Source organism: Alligator mississippiensis, chromosome 3 (genome assembly GCF_030867095.1).
Source record: "Alligator mississippiensis isolate rAllMis1 chromosome 3, rAllMis1, whole genome shotgun sequence".
Lineage (NCBI taxonomy): Eukaryota > Metazoa > Chordata > Crocodylia > Alligatoridae > Alligator > Alligator mississippiensis.
The window spans coordinates 204,136,680-204,163,583 of NC_081826.1; the positions used below are offsets into that span (position 1 = coordinate 204,136,680).

Sequence of the window (26,904 nt, forward strand, 5' to 3'; positions counted from 1 at the left end):
AATGATAGAGAATGTCATGCTGTAGAACAGATGAAAAGTTAATTGGTTATTTGTCTGTTTTCCAGCAGGTCAGCTACAGGATTTCCCATCTTAGGGATTCCTGGAGAAGTCTGTGATCAAGGCTATGCAAATCCAGCAACATGTTTGACTTGCTTTCTTGGAAAGCAGAGATGTGCATAATGTTATGGTGTCCCAAGATCATTCTTTCATGCTTAAGGAGGCTGCATTCTGTGCATACTCACATCTGGCCTCTACCCCTTGTGTGTCACATCAGTGTTTCACTCACTCATTACAGTATGGGTAAAGGTCCCTTGGCCCAATTCCTGAAGATATGCAAGAAACAGTCCCCTGAAAATCTAGTCCGAAGTGCCCTCTCTGATGCTATACTAGCCTCTTCAAGAAAACCTTAACCAGGGAATTAATCCTTTCAGAAGGTAAAGCAAGTCCTTGTGCTTTCATTGAGGTATCTCCTATGGGTGTCTTGGAACTACTTCTGAATATAAGCACTGTTCTGTGAGGTCCATCAGTATGTGGATGTCTGTCCTATTTGAGATTTAAGGCTCAGTGCTTCTCTCACCTGCTAGTAGTTCAATGGGATAGGAGACATCCTGCCTGGGCCTATTCTGTTTACAGAGCAGTTTGGTATATATGTGAATTAATAATGCTGAATTAATTCTTCATTAATAGTATGGGGAACCTAGCTGCCTAACGTGGTCTGTTTAAATCAACTTCTTTCCCAGGCATGCAAGAGTTAGTCAAGCTACCCAAATCAAGGCTCCTATGGAAATAATTTGTAACTGGCCCAGAAGGTCTGCATCTTGGTACTGAATGAGTATTATTAAACATAACATTACAAGCATAAATATATCTAAAGTGGCCACTAATTGCAGTCTGAATTAAGGTATGAAGGAATAAGTAGTCATGGAAACTAAACTGGAGAGATTTCCTACACTACAAGAGAGGCAGATTAATTGGGCGATGTGGAAAAAAATTCACCTGAAATTTTTTTCCTGTACCTGTGGAGGCCTCCAATGTGGCCAGTCTAACCTAATCAACCTTTTACAAACACCAGGTGCTCTTATTTTTGTTTAAACTGTGATTCTGCCCATTAATTTGTGAATGAAAGCCTAATGTGATGTGACATGCTGCAGACAGAAGTAGATGATTAATGTCCTGATTTCCAAAAATGTTTCTACTGAAATCTGGCTCAAGTGTTCTTATTAGAAACACTTCCAAAAAGAAAATAGTGCAAAATTAAAAATGTTATTTCCTATGCAATAAAATGTATAGGGAAACAGGTTGATTATAATCCAGTCCTTTATTATACATTTTCTTAATAATATATTTGTATCTGGGGCATGCACAATAAACACTGCCACAATTATATTCACTACAGAATTACAATGAAAAGTCATCTGAAACCCAGGCTTCTTGGCTTTTTTGAACTGTGTTTAATCTTGTTGAAACCTTATTTAAGATGAAAACTGATTTTCCTTGATTTGTTAGACTTTGCACAATATTCCACATCCAGAAGTTATCACATAAAATTGGCACAAATGGCAACCTTTGCTCAAAAATTACGTTACACAAAGAAGGATGTCACTGGTGAATAAAATAGCAAATCTGTGCTGATTCATGTCTTGTAGGGAATAAGAAAATTCCTTTTCTAGCAATACAACATGGTTGATCTTAAGAAACAAAATCATAATCAAAAATCAAATCCTTATATTTCTAAAGTTTACTCAGTGTTGCTAAGGGAACGAAAGTGATGGCTTCTTCCTCTATGGAGGATCATCATGCTTCAATTTATAGGAATCATATATGATCCAGGAATGTTTAGTCATAAAAATTAAGGAAATTCAGAAGTAAAGCTAAAATTCTATCCTTAAAATGTTGCAGTAGGTATTGAGTCCTGTACAGAACTTCATATGAAACATGGCTATAAAATTCTCAACCGCAGTGGGTGAAATCAAGGGCAGAGTTCCACCTTATATCTGAATTTCACTGTTAAAAGTTCAGTCAGATTCACAAAACCAAGTATGAAATTATATTCCTGTTGTTTATATTTTAGATTCTTGTTTTAAGGAAAGCATTTGTTTGTTACTAACCCCCTAGATATATATTTAATCAATACTCATTCATAATTCCTTTCTGTCTAGACTAATGGCTCTGGAACTTGGGAAAAGAGTATACGTACACACACATACTTGGAATAGAATACTGTATGACTGAGACAATGGAGTTCTTAATGTAATAGGTACACTCCCAATGCTATCAGTGTGTAGCGTGGAGGTGTTAATTAGTTTTAGCATAAACCTATATTAATATAACCAATATAACACAAAGTTGCTGATTTTCAAATGTTAACACGACAAAAGAATACTACCTGTGAAAGGCTCTAGAGTAAACATCTTGAAGAAAAAGGCCCCTATACATGCACAGAGCAGTTACAAGATAGGCAGGATCAATTTCCTATACTTGAATGTCAGCATCCCCCAACCCTAACTCTAAAGGCATGACCTCTGAAGGCAAGAGGGTACTTCATCTTCCATAGGCAAGTTCAGTCCTTGGGCATTCTGGAGATTGCTATTAATGCCAAGTAGTAAAAATTGTTAGCATCATTTTTATATGGCTTCTTCTTTACAGGGAAGGGAACTTGGCATACCTGGCCATTCACAGGTGTGATGCTGTTGTATCCTTACTTCTCAGAGTTGGCGATTTTTTATACAGAAAAAGGAAAGCATAAAAGAACAAGCCTTTGCAACTTTGAGGTGCAAGTATACCATCATATGTCCCTTCCCCAGTTTTAGGATCAGGATGGTACAGATGGTCACTAACAACCTAGACTTAATCTGGATTTACAATTCCTTGGTGAAAGCGTCACCTTTCCATAGAGAATCCCTTGAGCTATCTACTTCTCTACATTTCTTTAACCCATGTACTAAGAAAAACAAAAAGCAAAACCCCAAATATAACACCACATCAACTTGATTTGCACTACTAATGCTTCCATTTTCCTCTTTAGTTATGGACCTGTTGAAATACAGGAAAGCAGCTTTTAATCTTTAGATTCCACATCTGCCAATCAAGTTTCAAAAAAGGAAAAGAAAACTCAGAACTGTGTCACTTCAACAAAGAATCATTAAAAATATATTAAAGCACATCTCATAAACATTTGGGAACCATGCCACTTCTGCATTAGATCTTATTCTAAACAAAATAGAAAGAGACAAGAAAGGAAGAGGAACACAGGAGAGGGAAAATTGAGTTTGAGTTCTTAAGCAAAGCAGTTTGACTCATATGTGCATGCATAAGTTAAAATGGACATCTAGTTCCCTCTTAAAATGTATAAACTGGGCATATGGTCAACATGTCCAGAATAAAGCAATAATGAATGCTGACTATAAGTGCATTAAATTAAAAAGCTGCTGACAAATAGGTAGCTAAATATACATAAAGTATACACATATTGCTACTTCTTATCATCGAGTAAGTTATTCTTTTTAACAAACCTTTAATTTTAAACTGATTGCAGAGATAAATGGTCTCCTCTCATGAAATGCTGTTTCAGGGAAGAGTTTTATGGAAATATATTCAGAGTAGGCAAAGATGACTAATCACTAGAAAAACTCTGATCAGCAGACTGACAAACTGTACCATCCTGTAAGAATACTTTGCATGTTAAACAGGCATTAGTTCAGATGTTATAGTATATTTTAACTCAAGGCTGCTGTAAAACCATATATCTTTCTAAGATAAAGAATCAAAAAACAAGTGCAACAATTGATGCATCACTTTTTCATTTTTGTTTAATTTAGTAATAGTAGAATTAAATGGTTTCAAAGCAAGCTCTACATTATTTCAAAACGCAATCATATATTTAACATAATTCTGAAGAAAAAAACTCTTCACCTCATTAAACATACACACAAATCAATTTTAAAACTGTACATGTTATTTTTTTTAGGAAGCAACCTAAAGAACTGTACCACAGGAATTAAGAATACTTTCTGTATTCCGACACACCACAAATTATAATTCATTTGTTGATTGTTACAGGGTTTCAGGACACAAAACTTCATGCAATAATATCTGGAAGAAAATGAAAAATAAACGGAAAGAAATGGATATATCCAGTGCTAAATGAAACCACTGAATTCTTTAAATAAAACAAATGCCATTTTTATCAGTCAAAAACATTTATTGTCTTTCAACTAAATGGGCCTCAATTACTTTGTCTCTTGGAGACAACTCTCTTGAGAGCCTCCCCATTTCCTATCTATTAAAACCCAGTATATTTAATTTCTTATTGGTTTCTACAAAGATGGCTCAAGGCAGGTGTGTCCTTGTGGCTTCTGAATCAGAAAGTGCATCTTCTTGAATAGAAGGCTCATAATCGCCTGCATTATCAGCCAATTCAACATCTTGCTCATCATTACTCTCAGCACTGTAATCAACTTCTTCAAGGAAGCGAGGCTCATCTTCATCCAGAACATATGTAGTTGGGCTGTATAGAAACACCACACAGAGTTACATTAATCATTTTAAAGGGTTTATTATGTTCAGCTATACTCAATTAGACCATTGTACCTTCTCTACCTGAAACTAAAATAATTTACAATGATACTTATAACATGAGAGAAGCAGGATAGCTGGAACATAATGAGAGTTACTTTAACCAAATAAAGGCTTAAAATAGCATTTTTATGGCTGCCAAAATGATTTAGTCAATATATAAGGTGCAAATCTACCGTGCCCTCTGCCTGACTTCAGACTAATACAGCTAACTACTACTCTCTACTAAATTAATGACATGTACGTAAATATATAACATAAACATTTGTGTATATACACACACATATAAATTGCATATCAAACATACACAATATAAAGATGTCACTGAATTGCTTTATAAGAAAGGTATTTATGTAAAATATATTCTACAAAAGCATTTAAAATGGCCTCTCTCTATAATCATTAGGAAATGTTGTCTATCCCATTCTGAATTTACAATCTTAAACAATCCTCACAACTGAGCATTCAAACAGGAAATGCTTTTTAAAAAACAAATCACATAAAAAATATTAGTGCAACCCAAAATTCTTAACAAGCATTTTAACTGGCTTGTAAATGAATACAGAAGTGCTCAAAATAGGGAATTAAGCTTTCTGCTTCACATGAAATTATCACAGTTATCTGCAGATTTGACAAGACTGACTTTTTTTTTTTTCTTTCCACAGATTCATATTCAAATTTCAAGCTAAATCCTGCAGCTCTGAGGTACCATAACTTTAAGGACCTGGGTAAGTCACTGTGGAATGTGCTAAGTGGTTTCTTCTACAACATACTAAAATAATTTCTTCACATATTTGGAAGTTATTACCTATTATTAGGGCAACTCAAGAAAGCTCAAAATATGCCTATTTAGTTTCTTGGGATGAGAAGGGAATGAAAAGAAAAGAAAAGAAAAAAACAAAGAAAACAAGGGAATTTTCTATGCCTAGTTCAATTACTCTCCTTTGGGAACCAGGATAAAGCTATTTGCTTGAAAGCCCTAAGTGCTTCTAAATATTTCATAAGTAGCTTTGAATTCAGACGAGGTCTCAAGAAGGGTCTGCAATTTATCCATTTTAATTCATAATCAAATTATACAGATTCCGCATTAGCTTTGCCAAATGTTTCTACAATGGATGAGAAGGGACAAAGGAATTTATACAATAACCAGAAACAACTACAATTCATAACAAAAACAGAAACATATATGATGCCCTGATTTATTGTGTTAGGACTGAACATTTGAATACATCTGAATTTTAACAATTATTTAAAGTGTGGTATACTATCTTGCCACATTTTGGCAGATAAAAGGTCCATTACTGTTTCCATCTAAAGCTTTTTAAGCTCTATTAAATGGGCTGTTTTCATCTGCAGTGAACTGAAATTTGATGCAAATATTTTTAAAGAAGTTTTTCTCCATAACTTTAACCTCAGTCAAATTTCATGGTGTGGTGTTTTCCCTTTTTGGAAGCAGGACAAAAAAAATCTGAAATTGTTCTAAAAAATCTGAGCCTTCTAGCTGAGAAAAGAATCCATGACAAGACTGCACTGAACATCAAAGATCTAACAGGCATACAAAGAATTAAACTGACATTAAAAAAAAAGAATTGGTGACTATGTCCCATTTTCTCCTACAGTTACTCCTTATCAGAGATCAAAAGCCTGCTGATGCTTATTAAATATATGAAAAAGAAATGTAGCACAAAGCTAAATATTTCTAATGATAATTATTTAAATTTTAGAAGCACACACCAGAACCAAGGCTACATGTTGAACTCTGGTGTCTCTTCCCCCATGCTGGTGTCTCTTCCCCAACTAGTTCAGATTTCAAAAACTTAAGCAATATGAAAGCTTGGGGAGAGGGATTTAATCAGTACTTTGACAAAAAACTTACAGAAAAAGAAAACCATTGGTTCTACCATTTTCCATATGTGGAACAGAGGACACTTTATACAAACACTCACTTAAAGGACGAGGTATGTCCACTTCATCAGCAGGGAAACTGAGGTATGCTCAGGTTAAAAAAATTGCACAACATTGTACAGATTACCTATAGCACAGAAAGTAATGAGAGATGCAGAGACTGGCTCCCCACCCTGTGATTTCACCCTGGAAATGTACTTCCTCCCTTAGACAGTTACTGCAAACCAACACTTCATTTAAAGGAAAAAAGTTGAAATTTTCATTCATTTCTTTGTAAAATGACACCCCAACAATGAACCACTCTAAAACACATCACATCCACATAAATGCATAGCTTATTCTGGGACTTCTGCTTCTAATCACTTAACAGATATTGATTTGCTAGGTTTCACAGGCAGGGAGTTCACACTGAAATTGCAGGATATTTATGTAACTCAATTCACAGGAAATAGAGCCATTAAATCTGAATGCCTAAGAGTTCTGGACACAGAGAGTTTAACAAAACTAAAGCTAAGTGTGAATGGCAGATATTCTACCAGTCACTGACAATGTATATAAAAGACGTATTATAGTAGACTTATAAAATTCATCTTCTGAGTAGAGCATAACTTAAAAGAACAGAGAAGATCATGGCATCTTCTGCAAGAGGTACTTGTAATCGCTTGGGTTTTACACAAACACACCCAGAACATGAACACACTAAAATGGAAACATATAGAATGAGACATTATTTTTAGCAAGCCCCTTTGCTTCTGAGAGGTTAAATTCTATTTGCTACATCAACGTGTCCCATTCTACATTCTGGACTCTGTGCTGCAACGTACCCAAAACATATAAAACCATTACTATTTTAACTCAGTCTTGGGTCATTCAACAACACGTGTTAAGAGCAAGTTAATGTTCTCATGTTGCATCAGCAAAAGCAGCAAGGAACACAATTAAAGTGTGCTAAGCAGTAGTGTAACTCACTGAGCAAGTGGGACACCAGTCCCAAGTGCTGATTTATAGGTGGACCACTGCTGCTGCAGCCTGACCACCACAGCTTTCCAGGATAGAACAGGTGCTGGTTACGTTCTGGTGCCAAGCTTTTAACTGAATATATTTTAAAACTCTGGTTAGAATAGTGCTGTAAGAGACCTGCTAGACTTTTCCAACTACAAATGTTGGGTCAGAAATATAAAAGTAGTTTAATCTTTGGTGGAATTTCTGTCGTTTCATACAACACCACTATAAGTATAATAATTATCTCTCTATTCAAGAGCAGCTCACTTCCAGAAGTGAAAACGTATAGGTCAAAATTAGCAAAGCTATATAATACTTGTCCCTATAGTGCTCACCTCTGAAATCTCTTTCATTTGGATAATTTTTACTTTTTACCATTCTTCATGACACCTACTGTGCTACTGCCCATTCTAATATTTAATTTCAGTAGAAACTGAATATGCTTATTTATCTCACTCTTTAGCTACTTTAATTTTTTCTGCACTTATTACAATGGTATCTGACAACCTCCCACACTTAGCAGCCATCCTGGTGCCAGTTGCCTTTTTCATGGGGATAACTTTTTTGACTTAGTTAATTTATCATTTTTGAATATTTGTTTTCTTAATGTCTTAGCCTGCTAATTTTTAGCCTTTTAAATCTATATTTTACAATCTTCCTGACAACACTTAGCTATTATTCCACTGTTTTCACTTGGGTTGGATTTCTACCTCTTCCAAACCCTTAAACCTTAAATATTTTATCTTTTTATCCCCCCCATCCCTTTACTGCATATCTTGTGACTCATTGCATTTTTAGCTGCCTTTCCACCAATTCTATGGATTATAATTTCCTAATTTTTCTCGTGGGCTGCTTCTAATTAACTTACTTAATATTTCCTTCTCCATCCCTAAAACTCTTGTTTAAAGACCAGCTTTTAGTTATATAGTCAAGACTGATCGGTTGTCACACTATAACAGTTTGTAACAGATTTCATTGTGTACACGATTTCTTTAGAGCCATGGCTGTTCCACAGATCTCTGCAAAACATCTTAAATTTCTATATATTTTACTTAAATTATTTTTTTTCCTTCATGGGAACAAAGAATCTTTGAAGTATGAACTGAATATAACTGATTTTTGTAAAATTTCATGTTTGCTATGAATTTTACTTGAATGAATGTTTTAGTACATTTAAAAATTAATCTTTGCAACAAAAATTGCCATTTAATTTTTCTAGCAAAAATCGCTGTGTTTGCTACAACAAAGCCACCTTTAATGCCTTGACAAAACACCAGCTTTTTCACTATACACATGCTTTAGTTACAAGGACAGTCCATCTTTAAAGCAAGCAGCAGCCAATCCTATTGATGTTAGTTCCACAGCAAGCAACAATTTTCTATAATGACTAGTAAAACATTTTTATATAGGCATATTCATTCACTGCTTCACAAGAAGAAATTGAGAGAGACTCTCTGCCAACAGACTGGAAAAGTTACAGCTGAACAGGGAATTAGGGAAGGAGAGAAATAATATCTTTAGAATCAATGGCATCTGTGACAGCAGTGTTGCCAAGGGAGTGGAAATGGAGGGAGAAGAGTCATGTAAAGGACAGGAGTGTAACTGGCCATGACAATTTCCTGGGCAGTCCCCCATCATCCCTCACTTCGCACCTTTCTTGCTGCTAGAGCAGAGGACAGAAGTGGGAGGCACCCCATACCCTCTCAGTACCTGGTACTCATGACCTGCTCACCCTCCCCATTCTTAACCTACTGGTGAAGAAACCAACTCTCAGTAAGTTTGTCCTCAATTCCTAGGCATTTTGCAGGAGATCTCTGGATGTCCAACCTCTTGTTGGGCCATGTCCCTTCTAGGGGTTAGTAAACCCTTCCTCACAGACAGTGTCATTTATGGAACTTAAGTCACAAGTACTCAAGGGGTCATCAAAGAGACCCTCCTTCCCTTCCATGCTTTTTCATGGTAGGAACAACAGAGGCTGGAAACATTTAAAAAAGTCAGGGAAAAAAATCTCTCATCATAACCATCAAAATATTTGGCAGTATCCATGTCATGTAAAGCTGAGGAACATAATTATAATCTTGTCTCTATTACTTTGTGGTAACTTACTTTTTGGTTGCTGAAGCAACTCAGAACTAAAGAGTAGCTTCCAACTAGGATGATTTAACAATACCTGCAAATGCTGAGTAGCTCTTTGCTAACAATTCTTAATACAGTACTGTATCCTTAGTTTATATGGAAGACATTTGTCAAAGCTTTTCTAACATCCTCAGAATACTAAAATGGATAACAAGCAAAGTAAGAAGGAAGAGCATACATGGTAGGAAAAAAAATAAGAAAAGGTCAGATAGAAAAAAACAAAATTATGTTAATTGGTAGTTCTTTATTAGTCATATTTTGTTCTATGATTGGAGGACAGTTCCTATTTTCCTACAAAAATCAATCAATTTAATATTTTTCAACTGCAAAGTTTTTCAGAACCAGAGCAGAGATACACATGCCATTGTTAAATGTGTAAGAGAAGGAAAAGACTTCTGTAAAGTTAAAATGTACTCTGCAATTTCTATTGTCCACAGGATTTTTTCAGATCAAAATATCACAACTTATAGCAAACAGGTAATGATTTTGTAATCTAACCTAGTTTCTAGAAACTAAGTCAAGGCCTTCAAACCAATTTAATTCACTGTGCTTAATGTTTGTTATAAACTTGGATCAAAAGATTTGCAAGCTTTCTCCAGCTACAGTCTCCTGTAGCTTCTGCATTAGAAAAATATTAAAATGCAGTTGATGTCACTGTGTCCTGCAAATAAAAAGTATACATTCAAAATCTTTAAAACTTTCCCCCTTATTTATCTAAATTACATTAGGCAGACACTATTTAAAAAGAGATTTTAACAATGTGAATTTTATCAGACTTGAGAAGGTTTAATAGAAAATAAAGCTAAGTATTAGCATTAGTTCAAGAAATCAAATTCATATAGTAAACAGTTTCATTTGAGCAACAGGACTGATGCCAATGTAGTGCACAAGTTTAACTGGAGGCAGAAACTGGTCCAAAGTTTGATCAGGATACATGGTTGAAAGATAAATACATAAATAAATTAAGTAGCAGGATACAACTTAAAACTTGAGAGGACTAAATAGCACACCATACTCATCTCTTATGTACATTCACACAAGAAAATGGATCCAGTGCTCTGTCATTTAACTCTACATAAAACCTCCTCTGCCTTCCCATAGAACTGCTCCCTTCCAAATGTTCTCAACTTCCCTGCCACAAGGTAGATAAAAGGGTGTCAGAGGGGGAATTCTGTCTATGCACTCTTTTGGTCTCCCCCTTCTTTTATGCCTACAAGGTCCACCAGTGAAATCTCACATCTTATCCCTCTGGACGCTGGCCCTTTGGCCTTTATCTAGAAACAAGTTTCAAGCTGCAATGAATTTAAGATTCCTACAAATTTCTAATACTCATTTCTAAGTTCCATTCCTTTCTGACCAAACTCACTGTTTATGATACTGTAAGGAAAGCCTAAAAAGGTTTACCAGACTTGTGCCAATTTATCTCAAAGCAAAAACTTCCTTCCAAAACCCTTCCCAGCTAAAGGGAACCCTCAAAATTAATGAGAGGGGAATGAAAGGCCAATTAGTTTCATCTCCCTCTCGGCAGGCCAGCAGAAGGTGGAAAGCCGCTGGAGGAGCATGGGCCTAGCCTATATTCCAACACTTTCATCCTTGCTCTTCTCTGGACCAAGTTCCCCACTAGAATGCATGCCTATCTTGCCACTTTCCACATCTTCCTTTTCATAAAGTGTACTGAGAGTTACATAAGAGTGTTCCAACCTCAGGCTATTCTTCTGCTACAATTAAACCATATTTATTAAATTGAAAGCACTGTTTTTACCTAGAACATACTGAATGAACCTTACAGAATTAAAAAAGGCACCAAATTTCTGAAAGGTCATGCTATGAGACAAAAGATAAGGTTAATAAATCCTACTAGTTATGACTAGTCAGGTGTTTTTATTTTATCACACACAGACCCTATCAAACCTGTCAGCATCACAACCATAACTCTTACTACAGGATCAATATTACTTTTTGTCTAGCCTTTTCCACTTGGGGAAACTGAGGGGGAAGTATTGGCAAAAGGGTTAAAAATAATTAAAGGAAAACAAAGCGTTTAATTCATCACCTAAAATGTTAAAGTGCATTACCAGAGGGAAATAAATTGAATTATAGCTTTAATTTTTTTTGCAAGCCAAGCATGCTATGTTGAAAATGATCTGGTTAACTCAAGGTAAATATGCCTAGAAGTAATGAAATACTATAAAAAAGACTTTAAATTAATGCTTCTTTGACAGGCAAGGATTTTTTTGGGTGATATCTTTTATTGGACCAACTGTAGGGTTGGGATGAAGTTGGACAAGCTTTCAAATGCAAAGCATTCTTCTTTGCTTTTGAAACCCAACTATGCAGTTGGTCCAATGACAGATATCGCCCCCCAAAAAGCCTCGCCTCCCACCTAGTTCCTGGACCACCACAGCTACGTCACTCTAACAATATATTTTTTTGGTCACTTTAAGTGCATCAAATAAACTGAGTTTATGAAATTTTCAATACTACTTGTTTCATTAAAGTGCTTCTCTGATATTAGACACAGTATTTATCAGTAACTATGACCTTATTCGCTACAATATTTCAGTTGGGAATCTATGGACTTTTAAAAAGTAATTTCTTTTTGTCTCATTCGACCGTGAAATTTCTTACTCATTTTTCTCTATCCCCCTTTTATCACTATTGGGTGACTGTCCCCAACCAAAGCAATTTAGCAATGGTCCAAATATCATTGCTTGGGACTCCAAAACAAAACCTTACCTTTCAAGCTCACACCACCAGCAGAGTTCTTTCAAGGTTATAGGAAGCCTCCAACAACCAATTAAGACAACAACTTGACACAGTGTTTTATTTTACTCTAAGATAATGATACACTTATGTCTTCTATTAGAGAAAAAACCATGCAGTTAGTCGGGTGATTTATGAGGCTACCAACATAAACTGCATGCAAAAAGAAGCTGCCAACAAAAACAGTTATTCTGTTACCCAACTTTTTTCCTTGTTCCTCATGAATGGGAGATATCAAACAACAAAATCAGAGAAACATGGGAGTGAAGAAGGATAAACAGTTTCTGTTATACTAAAACACTAGGCAGAAATGGAAAGCCCTCTCATAAATCAAGGAATTTAAGTGAAAATTTTTCCAGTAGGCACCTTCTAGCTTAACAAGTCCTTTGCAGAGGAACAAAGGCCTATTTTTTAAGTCTTGTTCATATGAGACTCATACCTTTCAAAGCTTTAAAAAAAAATATGATGGCCTTACAAACTACTGTGAACATACTGCCAGAAGTATGGCATGCCAGCTGATGCAGGATTTTAACTTCTTGCGCTATGGCCTTGGTATTCGGGTACAAAGAGATTATAAAACACAACTGGCACGTGTGTGCCATATGCTTGAGACATGGGTGCCCAATGATGCCACAATTCTACACGGGTGTCATAAAAATTAGACTAAAATGATAGGACAACTATTTCCTAGGCCCGTGAGAATAGGGAAGTATTCAATTCAGATTCAGCCAATTCAGAGGACAGTGATTCGATTCGGATCACTGCCCCAAATCTATTCGGCTGAATCGGCTTCGGAAGATTTGGAGCTCATTCAGAGAGATTCAGAGATTGGTCATAGACTATAATGGGGAATCACTAAAATACCTATAACTTTGTCATTTTTTGGCAGATTTGGATGAAAACAGCAGGGATAGTAGCCCCTTCTGATGGGCATGAAGCCTGCCAAGTTTCAAGGAGCTAGATGCAAGGGTTTCTGGGAAACTGCACCTCAAGCTTCTGAAAGCAAAACTCATGATGTCTGACTTCGTGTGCATATTAAGGCACAGCGGGATGAAACCAGCACGGATGGTAGCCTGTAAGAAGGGGCCTTCCCAGTGCTCAGGCAGAAACAGCTCACAAAAGGGACAGAAAGGCTGAAGACAGAGGCTTATGTGCTGTTTCTACGTCCCTCCCCCAGAGCACTATGATTGGAAGGGGACTCAGGGAAAGATCACAGTCACTGGCCAGCTACAGATGTCAGTCTTTCCCCCCCTGCTCCCCCTCCCTCTTCTCAGTTTCTGTTCCCCTGAAAGACTGCCTTCCGAATCTCTGAATTTTTTTCTGAATCTTTTCTGAATTGACTTGGAGGCTCCAAATCAATTTAGAGGTTTTTTCTGGTCTCCCAATTCAATTTGGATTCAGTGATTCAGCCTCCAAATTGGGCCAACTCTTCTCTGAATTGAATCGGTGACCAAAGCTTCGCACACCCCTACTATTTCCCTTGAACGGTGGCAAAAGGAGCTTACCTTGACAGAAACACTTTTTGATCTTTAACGGAGGTGTGGTGTGGGGGCTGTCTGCAGGCTGGATCTGGCCTTGGTCTGTCCCATCCCTGCCCCACACATGCTGGGATTGGGCCCTAGGGCCCGGCACTGCCCCCTCCCTCCAAGATTGGGGCCCAGGGACTGGCACTACCTCCCTCCTTCTCCCTGCACACTGGGATTGGGTCCTGGAGCCTAGCCCTCTCCCTTCCAGCCCCCCATGTACCAGGATTGGGCCCTGCATGCCTGGAACCACCCCCAAATGGCTCAGAGCACTGGCATCAGGCACTAGATCCAGCATGCAGTGCCCAGGGCTCCCCATGGGTCCAGAGATTTGACAGTAGGGGAGTGGTGGCACTACTCGCCCAGTGCCAAATATCTGGACCCATGGGAAGCCTCATGAACTTCAGTCTCCCCAAACACCAGGAATATAAATTTGACCAGACTGGAACATGATGTTTTCACACTGAATTCTGTATGGATAACAAATGGTTTCTAATGTATGCTGAGTTTCATTCTTTTTTGCTCTCCAGTCTTGTAACTATAGGTATTCCTGATCTGGGAAAAACAACCCTTGCTTCTAGAAGTCTATATCATGAATTTTACAAGGATTCCTGCTTGGGACCCCCTGGCCTTTCATAGTCACTTTAAAAACCCCTGGAAGTCTATGCTGGTGTCACTTTTTAGTGAGGCAACTTCATAGCTCCTTGGATTCTGGAGCAGGCCACTAGGTTGTAGCACTTTGGTCTTTTCTTTGGTACCACCAGGCAGCTCAAACTGCTATAGTCCCTCATGGGGACTAGATCCCTTTACAGGGAAGGAGTGAAAAATCAGCAGAGTACTCCAGTAAAGCCTTTCACAACATGACAGCATTTACCAAACTGGAATACCATAGGCAGACCCCTTGTCTCAGCCCAAGCCAAACTTAAGAAGAGATCTTATGTCAGAGTTGGGGGTGGATCTGGTGTATTTGCACCCCCCTGATTCCTGCTCCATCCAAAGTTTAAAATCAACTGGATGGTGTTAAGCAGCATTTCTAGTCAGGTAGTGCTGAGGGCTTAAATTAACTTTATGGCTCATTATAATCTAAACTCTCTATTTTACAGGTGTTAATGACTTTTTAATGGGCTTATCTGTTAGCTGCTCCTGGTCATGAAGCTCCTATTTCACAGCCTTATTGACTGTTTTTAATTCATTCCAAATAAGTTATATTTGCTTTTACTTCAATATGAAATGTAATAATATAGCCTCAGGTCCCTGGCATATTACTAAAGATCCTAGTTTATTTTTAGCTGGAGAAAATACTGTTTTTTATGTGACAACTGACCTCACCATCTGTACCCTTCTTCTCAAAAACCCTAGATTTTCCCATGGTCAGAATGACAGGCCTATATGATGAGGTCTCTGTAGACAGTATGCTCCCTGGAACCCATGCATCCCCCTCTTGCTGCTCCTTTTCTAAGTCACTCTGTCTCCACTAGATTTATTTGACCCCAGATCTTGGGTGCCAGAGGTTTAAAGTTAAATCATCAGTTATTGGGGCTTCATTTTATTATCTAGTGTTCCTTCTGTAAAGTGAATAACCTGAATCAATTCCTGCAGCCAGCAGCCCAGGTTATATATGGAAATCAATATCTTATTCTCTACTAGTCCATAATTAAAGTTGTATGTGAAATGAAAGGGGTTAATAGCATACAATCAGGGCAGGGACACTAGCACACACTAGGAGGTTTCCCCATCCGGCCAGTCTTCCCTTCTTTATGCATGCATGCATTAGAATGAAAATCGGATTAGCTTTCAGCCTATTTATGCTTACCTACCCACACCAGGTCTGAACTGAGAATGACATCCAGTTTTGCACTTTGCTAGATGCATGGTTCCATGTCTTCAGAAGAAATTACGTTTTGAAATGTCACTCAGGGATAAAACCAACACAAGGACAAGGACACCAAGGATGGAAAAAAAGTGGCTACAAAAAAGCAATGCTAAAACACAACTAATATAACAACATTTTGGACCTTTGCAAAGCTTTATCAGAACGGCAAAATTATGACCAAAATCATGCTTCTCAATCTATAGATGAGCTGGTCTCTACTGGATTCAAAGCTCCTCAGTTTTGAACATCTGGTAGCTAGAAATCTTTTTCAAAAACTAGCCAGTTGCAAATAGGTCTGTTTCTTTAGACAGGACACCGACTGGCATACTGTCTAGAGGCATTATTTCAAACCTGAGACTTTCCCTGATTGTCACCTGATGTTTATTAAGACTCTGCATGTGGAAAACAAATGAGAAGAAGGACAGTCTTCTACAGAAATTGCTATTTTTATATGCAAAATGTGTCTTGGTCATGCTGAGGATTTTGCTGGAATGTGTACTTCCAAAGAATTCTGGACTTTCCCTTCTGATAGTGGGATATTGTCCCCCTTCTAGGATATCCCCTGATTGGTAACAACCAATGGCTTGCTATATTGGTGTGAATAGCAAGGATGGAGGCCTCTCTTACCTCAGCTACTAATTTCTCTAATACGTCCATAAACAGTTACACACCTGTACATCTGGATGCAAAAGATGCCTGTTTAGAGGGGCTGATTGCTACTGATAGGTGTAGCACCAGTCTCCGGATGGCCACCATGCAGGAAAACATTGTTTTTGCAACAAATCCCTTTAAGGATTTGATCAGGACACTTTTTATGGCTATCATCTTGGTGGCTAGCCCCCAAACAAGCTACTTTACTTACCACCAAGCCTTGAGAAACATGAAAATCTTACGTCTGGATGGTCAACAATGAGCTTTTGACATTGTTATGCTTTCTATCCTCACCCTATGGCCTTTCTGTTGTTCCTCCATCTACCGTTGCAACAACCTTAGGTTCTCAAAACTTATGATTTTTTTTTTTTATTTGACATTAAATTTAAATATCTGGTTTTATCCAAAAATTTCTCATTTGGACCTTACGACATCCTCAGAGGAAACATCTATGGCAAACTGTACATCTAAAAATGCCTGAAAACAGAGATATGTTATTAATTGGTTCCTTGCAAATTAAAAGCCTTTTGTGCAGCAATGCACTTGTAATATTTTTTGGCTATTACAGCAGGGATGTAGCCTACTATTCATCCTAATTTAGAGAGCATACAATTGAGTGCTATTGCACTTGGTACAAATATCTTGTGTGGAAGTAACTTACAGCCATGCTTAGGAGCCTGAAGCAGTTCCTGTCTGCTCTCCAACTCTAGCTAACACTCACAAGAAAGCATTATAAGTGATCTATATTACCTGAAGATAGGTAATATAGCAAATCTCAACAAATCAAGACTCAGAGCTCTTCAGAATAGGGGAGACAACTGGATATATAGGTCTAGCTTTGAGCCTTCCACTCTGATAATGCAAGGGACAGCCATCTGTGGACAGGCAGAGCCTTCAGATGCTGCCACACATTGTCAGTTTCACTTAGGGTTAGCCTAGTGTTTGTAGAACTGCTCTGTCATGCCCAAGTGAGAGGAGCAGAGTCCCAAATGTGAAGCACTGCAGAGGCTAATTCAGCCAGTTGAAACCACTACGTTGCCTAGTACCTGATCCCAGGGGTGGAGGAAGAAAGAAGTCACCACTGGACAAGAGATAAGGATAAAATGTATACACTGAATGTCAGGAGAAACTAACCAGTCTAAACTTCAGCTTCAACACTTGTTGAAGACAGATAATCTGTCTGCCTGAGTTGACGGGCATGGATCACTCTTGCAGCCTCCAGAAACAGCACTGGATTGTCTACAAATTCCAAAGGTAGGAGGGCATTTACCCATTAATGATGAATGAGGAGAGAAGCTATAAGACAAAAAAAATCCATTAATGTCTAGACACAGGGTATATGTAGTGCCATAGTTGAGATTCAGTAAGCCATCTTATACATTTGTTTTTGTAAAGAAATGTACACCTAAATATAAGGATATCTAGGTCATGTTGTCAAACATTAACTTATTGCATATTGATACTGGGTCCTTTGCTTTATATTTTGTCAAAATTGCTGCTATTTCTTTGAACATTTTTCAAAGGTGATGGCTGCTCAACTGATCCAATTTGACCATGGTATTTCTGTTTTGAAACATCATCAATGGCTTCTGGCAATATACTAAAAAAATGATAGGACTGTACTACTTACTTACAAGGAGTAAGGGCAAATTAACCACTACCATAAAATTTGATCCCTTGGTTTTATGTTGGCATCCAGTGAGGAGACACAAACTGCCTTCCCCTACAATACAATTGCTTAAAAGAGAACTGATTCTGCTTCCACCCATTTAAACATGACCAATGTAGTCAATGACAAAGGATCAGATTTACAAAGGGATATGTTCACAGAAACAAAGACAATCAATCCACTCCCAGAACTTTTAAAGTGGGATCACTCTGCATACATACACAAATATACCACTAAATATGCTATAATGCTAAAATAACAAACTTGTCAAAAGCCAGGAAATTCCACAAGTTAAGGTTACTCCCATGTAAAAAAGGAAAAAAGTTGTGACAGAAGCATTAAACAATCATAAAACACACAATGACCAAGGAAACATAATTGGGAACCACTTAACTTTTTGCATTTTCTGACCTGAATGATTGTATTTCCTTACTTTACTGTGATATTAAAGTAATTATACCTTTAATTATCAGTTTAAAAAATATTTTAAAGAACGTAAGAAGTCAGAAAAATGTGTGTTATTTGGTCCCACAGTTCTCTATAATACATTCAATGCTTACCACAACAGAAAAATTTATAAAGGCCAGTGGCTCTAACAGAGGTGTCTAACTGGCATTTTACATAGAACCATCTCTATTAACTTTAAAACCTTAAATTAGGAGTCCTAAAAAGAAAAATATGAAACTGGAATAAAAGTTGAAAGAACTGGGATGACTAAGTCTAGAGCACAGAAGTGTGAGAGGGGAGAGGAGGAGATTAGACAACAGTTTTCAAATACAAAAAAGGCTCTGATCATAGAATTATGGGAAAGCATGGCTTGAACATGAGGTCATCAAGTCAAGTCTCCTGGTCAAGGTAGGATCATTGCTAACCACACCATCACAGCCAAGTGTCTGTCCAACCTGCCCTTGAAAATTTCCAAGCATGGAGATTCTACAACTTCTCTAGATAGCCTGTTCCAATTGTTGAGCACATTCAATCAGAAAGTTTCTTCTAATCTCCAGTATAAATTTTCCCTGCTGCAGCTTGAAGCCATTGCTCCCAGTCCTGCCCCCTAGGACCACAGAGAAAAGTCCATCTCTATCTACTCTATACTCATCCTTCAAGTATTTGAAGACTGTTATCCAATCCCCTCTGAGTCTTCTCTTCTCCAGATTAAATAACTCTAGCTCTTTCACGGTTTCCTTATAAGTCTTGCCTCCCAGGCCCCTAATAATTGTTGTTGCTGTCTGCTGGACTCCTTGCAATGTGTTTTTTTTCAAATGTGGGGTCCAAAATTGGATATGGTACTTCAAGTGAGGCCTCATCAGTGTTGAACAGAGAAGAATCACTTTTTTTTATTTGAAAGTGACACTTGTTGATACAACCCAGTATTAGTCCAACCGCCTGCTCAAAGCAGGACCATCCCCAACTAGATCATTCCAGCCAGGGCTTTGTTGAGCTGGGCCTTAAAAACTTCCAAGGATGGACATTCCACTACCTCTCTAGGTAACCCATTCCAGTGCTTCACCCCCCTCCTAGTGAGAAAGTTTTTCCTAATATCCAATTTAAACTTCCCTTGCTGCAACTTGACACCACTGCTCCTTGATATGTCATCTGTCACCACTGATCCTAGCTCCATCCTCTTTGGAACCACCCTTCAGGTAGTTAAAGGCTGCTATCAAATCCCTCTCAGTCTTATCTTTCCCAAACTAAAGAAGCCCAGTTGCCTAAGCCTCTCTTCACAAGTCATGTGCCCCAGCCCCTGAACCATTTTTGTTGCCTCCTACTGGACTCTCTCCAACTTGTCCACATCCTTTCTATAGTGGAGGCCCCAAAACTGGACACGGTACTCCAGATATGGCCTCACCAATGCAGAACAGAAGGGAATAATTATGTCCCTTGATCTGCTGGCAATGCTCCTACTAATACTGCACAGTATGCACACTGTTGGCTCATACCCAGCTTATTGTCCATTGTAACCTCCCAGGTCCTTGTGAACTCCTGTAACCTTCAAGTTCCTTTTCTGCAGTCCTGTAGTCTAGCCAATCATTCCTTGATATATATCTGTGCATGCAATTATTCCATTTCAAGTGCAGCATTTTTCACTTGTCTTTGCTGAATCTCATCTGACTGATTCCAAATCATTTTATTCAGTCTAACCAGGTCATTCTGAATCCTAGCCCTGACCTCCATGGTGTCTTCAACTCTTCACAACTTGGTCTCATCCACAAATTTGCTAAACATACACTCAAACCCATCATCTAAATCATTAATGAAGACATTGAACAGTTCTGAACCTAGGACAGACCCCCGGGGAACCCCACTTGATACTCCTCACAACTAGACGTTGAGTCATTCTTGTTGAGCACAATGATCCAACCAGTTATGTATCCATGTTATTCACTTGTGTTTATCTGTAACTCCTTTTTCATCTATGCCCACAAAAGATAGGTCAAACTGTATTGGTCTTAAATTGCAACAAGGGACGTTTTGGGTAGATATTTGGAAAAATGTTCTGAATATTAAGTAGTTAGACAGTGGAACAGGCTATCTGGAGAAGTTGTAGGATCTGCTGCTAGAAGAACTAGATGACCACCTGACCTCTAGAAAACTTGCTCCAGCTCTATTTTATAATTTTTTGAAACAGTTTTGAGTAAGTTCCTTTGCAGATGCATACAATTATAAAACTGTTATTAATTTAAGATTATTAAATCATTCTTCTTCAAACTTGGCTTTCATCTTTTAATCAAATCTAAAAAACAGCCCCTTTTATTGTCCAATATTTATTAATTATTCAAGTTTTCTGAACAGAACTTATGGGCAAGATATAGGTTTCATATCCAAGAAGCCCAAAACTCAAGATCAACCAATGTCTCCCACACATAAATACCTTCAATACATGCAGGTTAATTAATAGGTCATCTTTAATATTGTGAACACATTTGTTTCAAAACAAAATGCCTATTCAATACACAAAAATTATTTTGCAGTGTAATTTATTATTTTGACTTCAATAGGATGATTGGGACACTTTGCACAAGGTGTCACTTCCTATCATGTTTCCATATTTTCATTTTCACTCTCACACTGTTGCTAGTTTTCATTTGTCTCTTTCTCTTGGCCCAACACAGCTGTGAGTTGCCCCCTTTGATGGGGAAGCCAAACCTGCTACTTGTATGGCATTTGAAATACCCGTTACAATACTGGCTTTGTCTTCATTACTTAAAAGGTGTACTTTAGCATGGTGAAACTGAAGCCTATGGCTTCTCCGTCATAAAATTCTAAAGACAACAAGGCACAGTAGTTTTACAGTGAAGTAAGCCACAGCTGGAGAATACAGCATTACTGTATTATTGTTTCCTTACAGTAAAAAAATCCAGGGAGCTTTTCTTCACTAGGATTTTATGACAACTATCCTATGTTAACTGTCTCAATGGGAATAAAATCTTGTGGGTAGCAAAGACAAATAAAAATAGTAGTTTCATAACACAAATAAGCAAAAAAGTGATTGTTCATGGAAAAAAATAATTTTAATATTAGTACACATAGATTTGATGTCAAAGAAATTCCACTTGTAAATAAATACAGTGACTTCACCGCATCTGATGAAGTAAAGCCCTCTGCTTGTGAAAGCTTATGCATGTATGATTTAGTTGGTAAAATGCAAATTTACCCTGCCTTTTGCCTTAAACCAAAAATACTAAAGTTTGTTCATCAAGCACTGTAATTATGGTTTTAAGAGTAGTTTGTGTTAGCTTCATGTTATCTGGTCTGCAAATTCATGAGCTGAGGAAGGAAAAATACAGTCCCAACTACAGTTCTTTTCAAATACTTTTTTTTAGGGCTTGCTTTAAACTAAACTCATAAACAAAACAAAACATACCACAGTACACAGAATAGATGCCAGAGATGTTTCCAGCATCAGGTAACTGTTAGGAGATAGGACACACCCATCCCTTATAAAAACTGCCCTGCAACAGTCCCTTCTTTCTTTTATAACCCCACAGGACCAAGCCCTTGACTGGAGGCACATTTATGCTTTGCTAATACATAATATGCCTTAATCTGAAATTAAACCTTAATTTACTCTTAATTAGCTCCCCTAACAGAGATGCTCAAGGCTGGTCCAAAATGCTGAAAGGACCTGTCCTGGGGTGGGTGGGGCTAGGAGCACCCACCCAACCCAAGTTTACAGATGTGCTCCACAACTGGAAGTTCTCCAGGGGCGTTGCCCTGGGGTCATCCCTGGCATCTCCTCACAGGTTAACCACAGCCCAAGGGCTCAGGAGTGGGTGCTGGGGGTGAACCTGGATTTGTCTCAGTGTTGAAACTGCCAGAGTGCCTATGCACTCAGGTACATGCATTTTGTCCTGTCCTTGCTGAGAAAGGCTGCTTTCATGTTATACATAAACTGCCAGAATCCTGAAACAGGATCTATATGGGAAAATACACCTCCAGAACTCCCACTGAAATCACTGAACCTTCTTAGGAAGCTCGCATGAGAGAATTGGGACCATAGTATTAGCTTCCCTGCAAATTTAATTTTCACTGAGAGCAAGGAAGCATTCCACACATAGGAATTATTGATCTTACAGATCTACAAAAAGAAAAAATTAAAATATTTGAAGTAGGAATCGTTCCTCTAGCTGTTCAAACCATTTAAGGATCAAACCATATTAATGTCTGGCAATGTCATTCAATCAAGACAATTCATCCCGTTTAATACTTGACCAAAACGAGATATAAATCCTGCTAACTGAGAATCAATTAAATCCTCTGGTGTAATTTGAATTAGTCAAATAGTAAACATAAGCAAAAGCACTGGAAACAAAGAGTCAAAAACTATTAAGTGTGGTTCCAATCTCCTTTGATAATACACTGCTAGCCTAGAAATCTTTAAGAATTCCAGCAGTATAACATCAAGGAAGTGATTACAATCCATCACCATACATACTCATCTACTCCTGAAAACCTTACAAGATGTTTTATATAGAAATGATGCTGTTCATAGACTGTAAGCTCTTTAATTAAAATAACTGTAGGTCCATCAAACATGAAAACGTTACTGCAAGTCTTATCTAATTGAAGAGCTTTAGCTTTCTTTAATTCCATCCTGATTTAAATGCACTGTTAAGAAGAAGCTAACCCTTGTTGTGCATCTAACAAGTTGCACTCTACGGTAGTTTTATGACATAACTGTACAATAACTAGAGACAGATAGTAAATGTCTTTGGCTATTCTGTGGCTTTAAAATGGATTAAATAAGTCTCCTGGTGACCTCTTGGTCTAATGTGTTTTATATCCATATAGGCTATTCAGGTCAATTCATTTTGCCGTAAACACTTCTTTGCCTCACATAACGAACCAAAAAACATGACCCTGTCTGCCACAATTAACCAAACAACCTGATAGTAGAAATATTATCTGTAAGTTTTTAAACAAACAAGGAATATGTTGTAACAAGTTACACAACATATTTTGCAGGCAATAACCTGTTAACCTCCAATATCATAATTCCCTCTTCCTCCTCAGGTTTGAATTGCTTTAGCCCTTCAGGCTGCAAGAGACCTTGCCGGTATGGAAAAAGTATTTTACTCTTTCCTGCCTCAGTCTACCCTCTTCTGATCATGTTCACAATTTCTCAGCTGGATCCTCACTCGTCTCTTCAGCTTCTTGGCTGAGTACTTTCTGGATACTGCTGTTACTCTTCCTAGTCTGGTAGCATCTACAGACAGCCCAAGTGAAACCAAGGCCTCTTTATGCTAGGTACAACATACATGGCAAAGTTAGATTCTAAGTAGTCAATGCATAAATATCCACTGGACTCTACTAACTTGATCCTCTGATGTTCTCTCTATAGTCATTCTTTGAGCACATGCAGTCCCAGGATTTAGCTACCAACGACAGAGAATCCTGTACAAGGAGCCATTTTTATTAGCCAATCTCCTCTTTTAAGACGCTCCTTCCCCCAACCCCTCCATACTGACTAGAAATGTTACTTCACCTTTACTTTGTATGGGATGGTTTGGATAGGCATGGGGTTGGACCAGATGACCTCAGGACACCCAATCCAGCCCTACTTCCCCACGATTCTATGATTGAAACGTACACCTAGTAGGCAACACATTTTCTTTCCTGAATATTTGCTTAAAACCAATTTCATAATACATGCAGAAAAATCTCTATCCCTAGCATTTTGCTTTTGTCTGCATCTCCGCCTTTATTTACCTACAGTAAAAAGGCAAAAAGTCAAAAGACTAGCTTCTTGAAATGATTAACCTAAAGGAATCTTAAAACAACTTACTTTTTTTGTAGTTTAATGTGTTCTTACGTTTAAGTTTAAAATGTTATTTGTGAGACAAGAACTACGAAGCAATACAATTTGGGTATGGGCCATCAAACCATGGAAGCATTTAATTTTGATTGTATCATGTCTGTGCAAATTAAGTCTTATAGCTACATCCATGATAACTAGAAATGTGCATCTAGAACCTTAATAAATACAGCATTAAATACATCATTTGAACCAAGTGCTAGGTTCAACACCTAAATGATAATCACAAAAATGGAACCTAAAAATCTAGCTATGGTGATTCCCTGTCTTCCAACAAAAAAGCTATTCTGTCCCTAATTATGCCAGCAAACATCATAAAAGTTTATTTGGCTACTATTGCCAGTAACACCATCCACTGCGACTTCAAGTTTGTAAAACAGCTTTGATAATTAAAAGTAAAGGGCATAGCAGAAGTATATGCCACTACATACATTTTATTTGCAGAGTTACTACTCTAATTTTTCTCTCCTCTGCAATCAATTTTCATATACTGGAATGCTGAATAATTATCCCTATGCTAGATTACAATACATGACTCTCTCTGAAACAGCCTAACAAAATACAGGCTATATTTGGGGGTTATGTAAATATAAAAGTGTTAAAAAGATTGGAAGCCTTCTGAAATTTTTTTCTAAAAATGGATAAAAATTGCCATGCAAATGTTAGTTCAGATCCATGTAAGCAATGCAAGTAACTTCAAGAGAACTCGTGAGCTGAGTTTCACTAGATTAAAGAGCCAGCATTACTTGTATTTAAACACCAGGCAGATTTGCATTTAATAAATGCTACCTGTATTCTACCTCCTCATGTCACTCAACTGTAAAATTCCACCCAAGGTAAAAATAACCATCATGGGTTTTATTCAGTGGCCCTTCCATACGCATCTCCAACTGATAAAGTTAGGGATTCTGTAAAAAGGGTGGTTGCAAAACAGAGCCCATGCTGAATAAGAATTATATAGCCATATTTTTCATTGGTATAAACTGGTACAGCTCCATTAATGCAATGAAGCTGTATCAGTTTATATCGGAAACAAATCTGACCCAGAATTTCTTGCTTTGGTTTCTGAGTTCCTGTGAGAATGAATCTATTCTCTGGTAGTTCAAAGTATTTTAAATGTAGTCCACTATACCATTTTTTACAGTGGAAATCATAACACTTGTCAACATTTAATAATTCAGATGAAAATAAGAGTATGATATTCTAAACATTTTAAAACTCGTCCTTTGTGTGTGCAGATTTGCATGGTTTCCTTTCATGTTTTAGAGGCTGCCTGGATAATCTACTTCTTTGGAAAGAAAACAAATATAATTATTGTGTTACCTGGTTACTTTACAGCTTGACTCAATCAACTCATTTTCGATATCCAAGAGGCTAGATGGCAAATTGTGTTCCAGGGGAGATGTCAATCTTTTTAAACGCAGTAAGCCAACGCAGAATTTGGCTCCCATTTCTTCCAGTTCTCGTGTCCCTATCTGCAAACCCTAATGAAATAAAATATGTATTTACATGCATATGCACATATACACACACACTATAAAACTATTTTGTAAAACACATTTTATATTATTTGTCATGTTAGAGTATTTTGCTCCAAAGAAATAGGGGAGTTTTAAATATATGCTTAGCAGTCATGATCTGAACAACTAAAAGGCTGTCATGGACTGTAGACATTTTAAAAATATTTCCATATCTTAGAGAGAAAATCTGCTCTCTATGCACATACTAAATTTGAAAGCAAGGTACATTTCCACTTCACAGACTAACAAAGTTAGAGGGAAAATAATAAAGATAGATATAGATATAGATATAGATATAGAGAGAGAGAGCGAGCATAAGCTGTCGTGAGCTGGAGCTCACTTTATCAGATATTATGAAAGGATGTTTCATAGTTGGTAGAGTCGGAAGGGACCTAAGCAGATCATCTATTCTGACTCCCTTCCATGAGCAGGAAAAGATGCTGGGGTCAAATGACCCCAGCTAAGTGGCTGTCTAGCCTCCTTTTGAAGACCCCCAGGGTAGGGACAAGCACCATCCCTTCGAAGTTGGTTCCAGCTTCTAGCTGCCATGACAGGGAAGTAGTGCCTCCTGATATCTAGCCTGAATCTACTGTCAACTTACGGCTGTTGTTCCTTGTTACTCCCGGTAGTGCTCGGGGGAACAGGGACTCTCCCATTGCCTGCTGGTCCCCCATGGCAAGTTTATAGATGGCCACCAGATCTCCTTTCAGCCTTCTCTAGTGGAGGCTGAACAGGTTCAGGTCCCTTAGCCTCTCCTCATAGGGCCTGCCCTGCTGCCCCCTGATCATGCGGGTGGACCTCATCTGGACCCTCTTGATGCTGTCCACATCACTCCTGAAGTGCAGCGCCCAGAACTGGACGCAGTACTCCAGCTGCGGCCTGACCAATGTCGCATAGGGGGGAAGGATCACCTCCTTGGACCTGCTCGTGATGCATCTATGGATGCATGACAAGGTGCAGTTAGCCTTCCT

General features: G+C 37.9%; 1 protein-coding gene across 9 annotated transcripts in view; it reads right to left on the reverse strand.

Moving 5' to 3' along the window:
* Positions 1–1,299: 1,299 nt before the first annotated feature.
* The window catches only part of AGTPBP1 (ATP/GTP binding carboxypeptidase 1), a 123,499-nt gene continuing 97,894 nt past the window's right edge, over positions 1,300–26,904 (reverse strand). For 8 of the 9 annotated variants that reach the window (XM_019478042.2, XM_059724824.1, XM_014608754.3 and 5 more), the window contains exons 26-27: positions 25,737–25,897; positions 1,300–4,507 (exon numbers count right to left, since the gene is read on the reverse strand). In XM_019478042.2, coding sequence (XP_019333587.1) covers positions 4,330–4,507; positions 25,737–25,897 — 339 coding nt within the window. In that variant the 3' untranslated portion in view covers positions 1,300–4,329. Of the gene's footprint in view, positions 4,508–17,562; positions 17,725–25,736; positions 25,898–26,904 lie in introns of all 9 variants that reach the window. The other variant, XM_019478045.2, reaches the window with a different exon arrangement.